Genomic DNA, 12,359 nt, shown 5'->3' on the forward strand with positions numbered 1-12,359 from the left:
AAAGTTAAATAGCAATGGACACAACTGAAATCCATCAGATAGTAATTACTATATTCTAACAAACCTCAACCTTCAAAATGCTAAAACTAGGCCCCACCCCCTCACACCAAGGACCCTGGTAGGGCGTTGGTGGCCCCTCTCCCACGCCCAGACAACCTCAGCAACTGGCTGAAGTATCCCCCACCCTCCCACCCCCGCCCCAGAGTATCTCAGTAGCAGCAGCAGAGCATTCGTGACCCTTACCCTCACCTGGAGAACCAAGGCTGGCAGGTGAGAGCATAGGTGAGGGGCCCTGCCCCAAATGCAGAGGACTTCAGTGTGCCTGTAGGAGCCTCAGCAACCACTCTTCCCTCCCAGAGAACATCAACAGGCTTCTGAGAGTACAGGTGAACCCTTCTTCCATACACAGGACCCCAGGTGGGCTGGCAAGAGCACCAGCAGAGCCAACTCCTACCCAGAGGAACCAGGCTAGGCCTGGGAGATCCCCAGTGACATAGGGCACTATGAGATAGTGCACTGTGAGACCCACCATGGACAGATGGGTCTGGCAGCCTGGAAAAGTCTGACGCCTCAGTAACAATACAAGTTGAGGATGGGTTCACATCAATACTCCTAGGCTAGTCAGTGTAGCGAAAATATACTGTCTCACCCAAATGCCCTCCCCCGCCACTCTGGGACTCAGAAACTGGGTAAATGTCAACCACACAATAGTAGAACCCTAAGACACACATGACAGAGAGCTGAGACTAGTGGGATTAAAAAGACCAAAATATTAACCAAGAGATGAAAATGACAAAACTAAAAAACAAAATGTCATCTCAAACTCGCAGCCAATCTGAACAAGTACAGGAGACATTGGAATAGAAGCTAGGGGAAGTCACACGCCTGAAACTTATGAAGACAGCAAGTGAAGAGAAGAAAGAAATCAATGAGGCTACAGAGGAAATCAGATCAGAAATAATCTCTCAGGTGAAAAAAGAAATGAAAACCTTAATGAAGGAATTGCTCAGCCAAGCTAGAGAAAAGTATAGGAGTGTAGGAAAATGATGGAAACCTTGAATGAATATTAGAGGAAAGAAATAAAATACATGAAACAGATTCAAAGAGATAACCAGGAAATTATACATTCCAGTGAAAGCTGTCAAAACCACTTCAACAAAACTGAAGACAGACTTTTAGACCTTGAAGACAGGATCACGGCTAGTGATCATAAAAGGAAAGAACTCTTTAAAAATAACAAGGAACAACTGAAGAAATTCATGTCCACCAAACCAACCCTACAAAGAGTACTGAACGATATTCTAGATAGAGATAAAAATAACCACAATTCCCAGAATAAGAGAAAGAAACCACCAGACAAGGAAAGCAATTAAACAAAGGGGAAAAGCAGGGAACCCATAACAGGAAAACATGATAAAGAAAAGTCAGAAAAGTCTATCTATCTGTTATAACCACAATATAAAGGCCCCAATTCACCAATTAAAAGAAATAGTTGGCAGAATAGATCAAGAAACAAGATCCAGCAATATGCTTTATATAACAAACACATTTAACTCAAAAAGAAACTCACAGACTGAAAATCAAAGCATGGAAAACCATCTTCCATGCAACAGGAACCCAGAAAAAAACAGGAGTACCTATTCTGTTTGCAGACAATGTGAACTTCAAACCAAAAACGATCAAAAGATTACATACTTGTTTAGGGGAAAATTCAAGAGGAAGAGGTAACAATCATATCTATCGATCTATATATATGTATACACACACACACACACACACACCCCAAATATGGGAACACCAAACTATTTAAGACAAATAGTAACAGTCATGAAAAATTAAATACACAATAACACAATTTGTAACTGGGACATTAATACTTCACTGTCACAAAGAGATAGATCAACTAGACATAAGTAAGCAAGGATATAACAGAACTGAATCAAACGTGAACAAATGGACTTAGTAGATGTTTACAAAGTGTTCTACCCAACAACATCAGAAAACACATTCTTCTCAAGTGCACATGGGACAGTCTCTAACACAGACCATATACTGAGCCCATAGAAAATGCTCAAGTAAATGCAAAGGAACTGAAATTCCCTCATGCATATTATCTGACCATAATGCACTGAAATTAATGGTAAAAACAAAACACTGCAAAAGCTATACAAACACATAGAAATTAAATAACACGTTCCTGAACAACCAATGGGTCATGGATGAAATTAAACAGTATCTACAATTCAGTGAAAATGCAGATACAACACAGAACCTGTGGAATGCAATCAAAGTGATCCTAAGAAGAAAACATATAGTAATTAATCCTCACATCAGGAAAAAAGAACAAGCACAAGAAATATAATGTTGTACCACAACCTTCTAGAAAAAGAAGAGCAAGTCAAGACCCAAGCTCATAGAACAGAGGAAATTATAAAGATCAGAGCAGAAATTAATGCAACAGAGATTAAGAAAACAACACAAAGAATTAATGAATCAAAGTCCCTGTTCTTTGAAAGAATAAAACTGATAAACCCCTACCCAACCTTATCAAGAAAAAGGAAAGAAAAAATTCAAATCATGCAATGAAAAATGCAAAGGGTGAAATTACTACAGATTCTATGGAAATTCAGAAGATCATCACTTTCTACTTTGAAAAAGCTTTACTTGTATAGGTTAGAAAACAGATAAGAAATGAACAGATTCCTAAAAACATATGAATTACCAAATTTGAATCAAGAAGATACAAAAATTTCAAATAATCCAATAACAGTTACTGAAATTGAAAATGTAATTAAAAATTTACCAACAAAGAAAAGCCCAGGTCCTGATGCACTCATGGCTGAAATTGTCAAGAAATTTAGAGAAGGTTTAATGCCAATACTCTTCAAATCATTCAATGAAATTGAAAGGGAAGTAAGCCTCCCTAACTCATTCATACTCTGATATTAAAACCAGAGAAGGGGCTGGGGATTTAGCTCAGTGGCATAAGCGCCTGCCTTGCAAGCAGGCAGTCATGAGTTCAATCGCTGGTACCGATGGAAAGGAAAAAGATTAAAAAAAAAAAAAAACCCAAAAAACAAAAAACAAACAAAAAAACCCAGAGAAAGATCCACCTAAAAAGGACAACTACAGGTCAATCTCCCTAATGAACATAGATGCAAAAATTCTCAATAAAATACTGGCAAACAGATTGCAGCAAATTATCTAGAAGATTATACACCATGCCCAAGTAGGACTGATCCTAGGAATTCAGGGATGGTTCAACCTATGCAAGCCAATAAATGTAATATACCACATTAACAGAGCCAAAGACAAAAACCACATGAGCATCTCAATAGATGCAGAAAAGTTTTTGATAAAGTCCAACCCTCATTCATGATAAAAACTTTATAGAAAATTGGAATAAATGGTCTCTACCTCAAGATGATAAAAGCCATGTATGACAAACAGCCAATATCATACTACATGGACAAAAGCTGAAAGCTTTCAGTCAAATCAGGAACAAGACAAAGATGTTTACTATCACTACTCCTATTCAATATAGTTCTGGAAACGTTAGCCAGAGCAATTCTACAGGAGAGTGAAATATAAAGAATAAAGGAAAGGGGGCTGGGGATTTAGCTCAGCGGCATAAGCGCCTGCCTTGCAAGCAGGCAGTCGTGAGTTCAATCCCTGGTACTGATAAAAAGGAAAAAGACAAAAAAAAAAAAAAAAAAAAAAAAAGAAAAAAAAAAGAGAGAGAGAACAAAGGAAAGGAAGAAGTTAAATTATCAGGATTTGCAGATAACATAATATTCTACATAGAAGACCCAAAGGAGAATTATCAAAAGACTATTAGGGTTAATAAGCAAATTCAACAGCATAGCTGGATACAATGTCAAAACTCAAAAATCAACAGCACTCTTGTACACAACAAACTCACTGAAAGAAAAATTACGGAAATAACACTTTTTCACAACAGCATCCAAAAAACTGAAATAGAAATCAATCTAATAAAAAATGTAAAATATATATATAGTGAAAACATTACTCTGAAAAGATTAAAGAGGATATTAAAAAATGGAGATATCCCTTGTTCATGGATTAGAAGAGCCAACATTGTGAAAATGACCATACTTCCAAAACTGTTACACAGATTTAATGTAATCTTGAGCACAATACCATTAGCATACCTCACAGATCTAAAAGAAAACGTCCCTACAATTCAGAGTCTACTATGTTACTGTGTCTCCCATAGCCAGGATTCGTGGGTCCAAGAATCAAGTGGTGAAATTAGGAATGTACCACTCACCATTACCCCCAGTGATCCACTAGCAAAATTTTTGCTTACTGTCTCCGATGAATTTATGTTCTGCTGGCTTAGAAGCTTTGGTTCCAGAGGGGCAAAGGCTTACACCAGGAAGCACAACAATGGTACCAATGACACTGAACTGGAAGCTAAGACTTTCCCCTGGGTATTTCCTGAGGCCTCTAAGGAAACAAGCTGAAAAGGGAGTCATAGTGTTGTCAGGGGTGACTGACCTAGACTGTTAAAGGGAAACTGGACTCCTACTACACAGTGGAGGAAAGGAAGAATACACGTGGCAAGTAGGAGATAACTTAGGGTGCCTCTTATTACCATGTATTACCATGCCCTGATATTGAAAATAGGAAATTACAACCTAATATAGGCAGAATGACAACTGTCCAGAGCCCTCAGGAATGAAGGTATGAGTCTCTCCACCAGGGAAAGAACCAAGACCTGATGAGATGCTCGATGAAGGTCAAGAGAATACAGAATGGATAGTGGAAGAAGGTAGTTCTAAACACCAGCCAAGACCCCATGATCATTTATAAAAAAGATTACAATTTCATCTCCCCCAATGTGGTTCTAATGTAATATACTGTTGATAGACCTAACTCTGATTATTATCAACTGTTAAGCTGTGTTAAGTTCAAATTGTGAAATGGTAAGAACAAGCATGAACCAAGGAAAACTCACCTTCTATTCTGGTGAGGGAATTAGTATGTTTCCATTTGTAAAAAGGATATTTATAATATGTCATACCATAATTATAAGCATGTGTTTGTATCCAGAGACTGATTTTAAAGAGGTGTCTGTTGAAAAGTTGAGGAGGGTTGGACTGTTACAGTTTATACATTGTGTCAACTTGAGAAGTCTAGAAGCTTAACTAAGTGAGTCAGCAGCTCTACATTCTGGGGTGTTGAGAGAACAAGCTTTTACCATTCTAGGATATTGTTTACTGTGTCACTTTGAGGAGGTCAGAATTTAAGTGATTCATCAAGGGCCAGGGTCATTAGTTTGTAACATCCTCAGCCTGTGCAAGAAGCCAGCACGCAGATGGTGTGAGTGCTGCACCCTGCACACAATGAAAGGGCGATGAGGAAGGACTGACTGAGGGCTCTGCAGAGGAGCTTGTCTTTGCCTGCAATTGGATGTCATCTTCTGGCTTCGAGCACAGACACTTCAGCTTCTGCTTGGGTCTCTTCAGCCATGCAAGACACTCTTCAGCGTTCTGTCACAGACCCATCAGCACAGGACACTGCAGTAAGCTTCAGCCTTTGGGTTGGCCCCTTCAGCCTTCAGTACAGATATCCTCTGTACACTTCCTCATCAGACTGTGGCTGACCACTGTAAACTGATTGTATTTTCTTATACATTGTATATCTTGTGTTATATTTCTCTAGTAAACAGCAATTCTGGGCAACAAAGGCAAGGCAGAAGGCATCACAATCCTTAACTTGAAACTATACTACAAAGCTGCTGTGATAAAATCAGCATGGCATTGGCAAAGAAAGAAACCCAAGGTTCAGTGGTACAGATTAGAAAATGGAGACACAACTACAAAGATACTTAGTCACCTCATCTTTGAGAAAGGGGCCAAACATACTCATAGAAGAAAAACACCCTCTTTAATAAATGGTGCTGGAAAAATAGGCTTTCCATATGCCAAAGACTAAAACTAGACCCATGTCTATCAATCATTATGCACTAAAGTCAAAATAGATGAAGGATCTAAATACCAAAACATAAACACTACATCTAGTGCAAGACAATGTAGGTAGAAATCTTGAAGATTCTGGGGTAGGCAAAGAGTTCATGAACAAAAAGCAAACCACACGGGAAGTATTTCAAAGAATCAACAACCAGGATTTCATCTTATTAAAATAAATTATCAACAGAGTGAAAAGAAACCCCACAGAATGGGGAGAAAAATTAACCAACTGCCCTTCAAACAAACGATTTATATCTAGAACTTCTAAGATTGAACACACAGATCTCAGATGAAAAAATACAAATGACAAAGACAAAGCATGTTTTCCTGTGAGTTGGCTCTGCCATGGCGATCAGGAGACTCAGCAAGATGACTAAGCATGCCTTCTCCCGAGCCAGGCTCCAGCCTAAGATCAAGAGGAGATGCAACAGGAAGAAAAGCACGCCTTCCCAAGAAACCAGAAGAGAACCCCTCCAACCCCTCATTGCTCGGTAACCGACTGGCGGATTCAGAAGACTAAGGGCGAGATGATAGCAACTGAGGTAAAAGGAATAGCTAGATGCTTGTTGTTTGACTTTGCAGGCCTGGAGCTGGTGGTCAGGGCATTTATTTAGAGGATGGCAGTGTACATGGTGGCAATGGTGGGGGATTTCCTTATCTTGTTTTTGAAATCCAATTTTTTTTTCCATTTTATTGTTTTGTTTTATTTCTGTATCTGGTAACCTGAGCAGCTATTCTAAAGATAACAATACAAAATATGACAACCACTGTTAATTTCCTATCATCATGTTTTGAAAACCTAATAGCTATTGTTGTTTTGCTTTTGTTGCTGGTTTTTTAGGTTGTATGCATCTTGACTTTTCTGTTTTTTTTTTTTTCTCCTTAAAATAAAAAAATGTGTTACGAAGCTTGTGAATTAGGAAGAAAAGAAAAGACAAACTGTGATGGGGAAAGAAGAATAGGTTAAAGGAAAAAATATATGTATACACAAGACAGTTAAGGTACTTATACAGCTAACTTCTTTTTGATCCTTTAATATTTTGTGTTAATATTGTTTTTTATCATGCCTATGTTCTGTACCCTGAATAACTACAATAAACAATGTATCAAGTATTTTAATTGTCCTACTATCATGTTTTGAAATTCGTTTTGTCTGTTTTTTTCTCTTTAAAATAAAATTTAAAAAATACAAATGACAAATACATGAGGAAATGTTCAGTATCACTGGTCAATCAAGAAATGTATATTAGGGGGCTGGGGATTTAGCTCAGCGGCATAAGCGCCTGCCTTGCAAGCAGGTAGTCGTGAGTTCGATCCCTGGTACCGATAAAAAAGAAAAAGACAAAAAGAAAAGAAAAGAAATGTATATTGAACAACACTGATATTCAGTCTCACTCCAGAAAGAATGGCTGTTATCAAGAAATCAAAAACAAATGCTGGCAGTGCTACAGGGAAAAAGGAATCCTTTTTTATTACAGGTGGAAATGTAGACTGGTACAACTACTGTGGAAATCAGTGTGGAGATTCTTCAAAAAAGGAGGATCGGAGGTCCCATTCAATCCTGCCATTCCCCTGCTGGGTACTTTCTCACAAGAGTTGAAAACACCATGCCACAGTGATATATGTGCACCCATATTTACAGCAGCACAATCTGTAGTAGCTAAATCTTGGAAATAATCCAAATGCCTATCAACTGTGGAATGCATAAAAATATGTAGTAATTTTATACAATGCAGTATTACTCAGTCATAAAGGATAAACTCAAGGCTTTTATAGGTAAATGGATACAACTTCAGACCATTCTCATAAGTGAAATAAATCAGATTCGTATGTGTAAATATCTTATGGTCTCCCTAGTATGAAAAAAATCAAACTGAAAGAGTAAATAAGATCTAAAATGTAAAATAGGCATTGCGAAAATGAAAAGGAAATAAAGTGTTCAAAAGTAAAGATCAATTGAGATAGGGAAAAGGAGAAAAGAAAAAAGGGAAAAGATTATATGCATATATATGTATATATATATGCATGTATGTACAAATTATATAGATGGGTAACTATACTACTAATCTGTTAGCTCATCAAAAAGAACAGTTTGTGCTTTCATTTTTGATCAATTTTTTCAAGCCTAAATGTTATGAACAACTAGTTTTAAGACAACAATATGCAGTATATTAACTAATGTTAATTTCCTATTTTGTTTTGAAATTCTGTATCATTTTTATCCTTTTTATTAAAAAAAAGATAAAGCTAGAAATTATGATCCACTTATTTCCCTTCTAAGTATCTTTCACACAGGTACAGATATATTACAGCAATATATGCACACCAGTGTTTGTCTAAGAGTAATTTATCATTGCTAATTGCTGGAAGAAGCAGGTATGTTCATCAACAGATGAATGAATAATGAAAATGTGTACCTATCCATAATGGAATATGACTGGCATTCAGCTATAAAGAATAAATCAGAAGCATTTGTAGGCAAATGGATACATCTGAATACTATAATGTCCAGTCAAATAAATGAGACATACAAGCTTAAATGCCCTATGTTATTTCACTTGAGTAAGGCAAAGTAAAAATAAAGAGCAAAATGAATGACTGATAAAAAGAGATCTTTTGTAAATGGGAAAGGGTCCAAGAGACAAAGGGGAAAGAGAAAGGTATAAGAAGTAAAAAGATTTAAGATGCATCATATACATTTACCAAATACTCCCAACAAGAACTAAAAATAACAATAATAATGAAAATGGGGAAATCTAGAGACAAAGGGAAGGAGGTCGGTGGGAGGAAAAAGGGAATAGATAATAATAAATACATGTGACGTACATGTACCTACTCCCTGAAATGAATGTAAATTTTATATACTGTAAACAAAATAAAACTAATGACAATAAAATAACCTGCCTATTGGTAGACTAATCAATAATTCTCAGTTTCTAGGAGGCTCACATCTCCCATGTTGTAAGAAAAGAAGATAGAAGAAAAAAAAAAAGAAGATAGGAGGGAGGGCAGAAGAGGAGAAAAAAAGAAAAGCATGAATCAAACTTCCGAACAAAATTTCTTTTCAATCACAGAAGTGAAAATCATCTCTGTGTCCTAAGGATGTCTTTTACCACAGTGTAATACTCCATCGACACAAATTCATGGCCACCCTATAGTTGCAAGGAGTTTTGCTAGAAAGTGACATAAAGGATTAAGGTTGCTACTGAATGTGAAGAAAATTACAAAACATTCGTAACATCATTCTTAATAGTCAATGTCAGATAAAGATGAAGATTTCTTCTTCACGAGAAAAAAATATTCTATCTTTTGGATTATAAAGTCTTATGTATTTGTGTTTGTAATTCAGGAAAATATTTGAAAATATACTACCCACAGAAAACCAGTAAGTTTACTTAAACAGTAATATTCAGCTTGCCAATCTCTAGACTGAGAAACTACAGCCTATGGGCCACATATGGCTGCTGTATGTCCTTGTATATGTTCAAAACATATGATAAATGTTTAAATTTCAAAAATTTATTACAGTAAAAAACACTGCCATTTATATCCCTCAAAATACTCTCTTGCTTTGATCACACTTATCCCACTGTTCTTGTGACTTCCTGAAACACTTCTACAAGTCCTCTTTCATGTTTTTATGAGTGAATGCTGATGCCATGTGATACCCAAAGGAAAAACAGGCACATAAAAACATTACAGAATTTATCTATTGGTTGCACTATGAAAATTCTGCTTGTTCCCCAAAGTCAAAATCACCATAAAGGATAAACATTTTTTAACTGATTCAGGACATCAGATTGCTGTGACAGTGCAACTAAAGACACTCATGGAAGGAGACTTCCAGAACTTCAGACAGTGACCAGAACAATGGGATGAATGGGTTGAAACGCTGGGGGAGGTCTCTGAGGTAGATTAAGGACAATGTGTCTCTTACTGTAATAGAAGCTTTTAAAAAATACTTAAACATTAACTGTATTTTTAATGTATATGAAGTTTTGATTTTGTTTTGTATTAATAGTGACTGAAGCCAGGGCAGCCACACTGAGTTACTACTCTGTATTTGTTGTTTTAGTTTCCTTAAACTGGCCAGGCGGTGCTCAAACTTCATGTCTCCTCAGTCTCCCAGAGGACTGTGGTTAGAGGCACACACTACCACACTCAAGATTCTTTGTAAAAACACTGGAACACAGTGATATTAGCACATGGCTGTATTCAAGCTAGACTCACAGATCTGAGGGGCTGCAACAGACATCAGACCTCAGAGCCTGAGGAATCACTCCGACCCTCAGATGACCCTGCTGTGTGTCTCAAGCTCCTGACTATAACATAAACACCACCACAAAGCCTGATGCCTCATGTGAAAAGTGAGTTCTTATGCTTCCAGTCTGTCTTGATACTGTGGGTAGACTGGCCCTATAGACACAAGCATTACAACTTTCTCCATCTTCAAGCACCACCTTTGCCACTGCCTGTATGCTCAGTAACCGTCTGATACAAGACACTTTCCTTTCACAATGTAAGGAGCTTCTTAACTTTCATACTTACAGATGTTCTTCAAGCTTCTTTTTTAGAAGAACTGACTGAAAATGGAAAATAAAAATTAGTTTATTAACTTCTAAACACACAATTTTTAAAAAATTAATACAGAAGTAACTAATTTTGAATCAGCTTTTCTAATTTCTTTGGTCAAAGATCTCAAAACAAAGTAACTGTGTCTATTCCCTTTCACAAAGGGAGAGAGCAGCCAGCCCATAATTGGTAGCCAATTAATATAAAATGCCCAGAAACTAGAGATTTCAGATTGCCACCTGTAGTAAAGAAAACAAACTAAAAAGCAATAGTTCCAGACAGTTTATGTAACAGAAAGGGAACTAGGTAAGGGTGTTCAATAACATGCTTAGATTTTAATGCTGCATAATACAGGTAATTGTTTTTGTTTTGTTTTTGTGGTTCAGGCTGGCCTTTTTTGCGGTGATATCCCTGCTTCAGACTCCTGAGTGCTGGGATTATAGACACACCAGGATGAATAATGAAGTTTTGACTAGATGTTCTTTAAAAAAGGTCTCCTGAAAAACAGGAGATCAAAACTAACCTAAAAATGAAGAATAAAAGTATTCCAGATAGGACCACTAAGTTTCATAAACACACCTAAAGGCATTTACTGATAATGAATTTTATAAAACATTTCATGTTGATGTAATTATGTAATTCAGTTAAACACAGATTAATATAGGCTTATAAAAACAAACTGTGCAAACTGATCAATAGTATCAACAAGGGGAGAAAAACCCCTCATTAGTTCTTTAACTTTTAACTGCCTTATTTAATAATGATCTCTATAAATTGTTTTATTCATGTCAATTCTAACACGTTTTAGAATAATTCAAATTAAGTTCTTTGCTCAGTTTACTTCTACAGTTTTATCAGTAGACCACAATGTCCTCTGTCCCTAATTCCTACAAATATACAAGACATAACCCTTTTAGCTTTTGACTATTACTTGTCCCCTCTTATTAGAAAGAGTAAAATGTCAATTCTTTTAAAGAAGCGCCTAAGTTTAATTTTGCACTTAAGCTTTGATTAGACTGTAGCAAAATTAACTCTAGAGAAACATATAAGTAAGTGTTTAATATGGCAGGTATTGCACTGAAGCATGTCATATACTGCTGTCTTATGTAAACTTTATAATACTGTACTTCCAGCTTACAAATAAGGAAGGCAAGGCCAAAGAAAACTTAAGGAAGTTTCACCAAGTAGAACCAAACTTAAGTCAGGTGGTGCCAGATCCCAAAGCCCACACACAACCTTAATCTCTCCAGTCCTGTGGTTCAGTGCCACCCTGTTATCAGTAAAATGTTTGGCAAGAGAAAGCCAGATGTGCTAAAAACCAGTTAGAATAATGAGAGCAGTAGTAAAATGGGAATGGGGTGATGAAGACTTCTGTAGAGAATGACTTTTCAAAATTTTGATATCCTTTAAGTATCTTAATTGTAAAGGGCATAAACCTATCAGGTAAGTAATATTACATAGTCATTTTGCATCTATGATGTCAGATAATGTAATCTACAAACTGTTCAATATATAGAAATAAAGAGGAAGCCATACTTACAATAGCCTTGAGCAGAAACCATGCCAAGAGACAGAGAGGACATATTAGTATGAAGCAAATACAGCAGCCAATAGAAGGAACGATTTAGTAATTCATAAACTAGGAAGTAAAAGATACGTCTTTTTTTCAGAAATGAACATTTTTCTTTCTTCTATGGTCTCATCCTGTCTTGTTTTCTGGAGTTTTATATACTGTGGCTAGCTCAAAGTATCCATATGACTGGATATAACAATGTTTTTCTGCTTCCATGC

The 12,359-nt window shown here is 36.6% G+C and overlaps 1 protein-coding gene across 2 annotated transcripts in view; it reads right to left on the minus strand.

The window, feature by feature from the left end:
* Positions 1-12,359, minus strand: part of Hook3 (hook microtubule tethering protein 3) — a 116,852-nt gene that overhangs the window by 21,660 nt on the left and 82,833 nt on the right. Inside the window, exon 17 of one of the 2 annotated variants that reach the window (XM_003474624.5) lies at positions 10,545-10,579. The exons of the other annotated variant lie outside the window; for it this stretch is intronic. Coding sequence (XP_003474672.1) covers positions 10,545-10,579 — 35 coding nt within the window. The remainder of the gene's footprint in view (positions 1-10,544; positions 10,580-12,359) is intronic. 2 annotated transcript variants of the gene reach the window in all.

The sequence above is a fragment of the Cavia porcellus genome, unplaced genomic scaffold (assembly GCF_034190915.1).
Source record: "Cavia porcellus strain 051 isolate PalLab524CR breed Dunkin Hartley unplaced genomic scaffold, mCavPor4.1 scaffold_26, whole genome shotgun sequence".
NCBI classification, from domain to species: domain Eukaryota; kingdom Metazoa; phylum Chordata; class Mammalia; order Rodentia; family Caviidae; genus Cavia; species Cavia porcellus.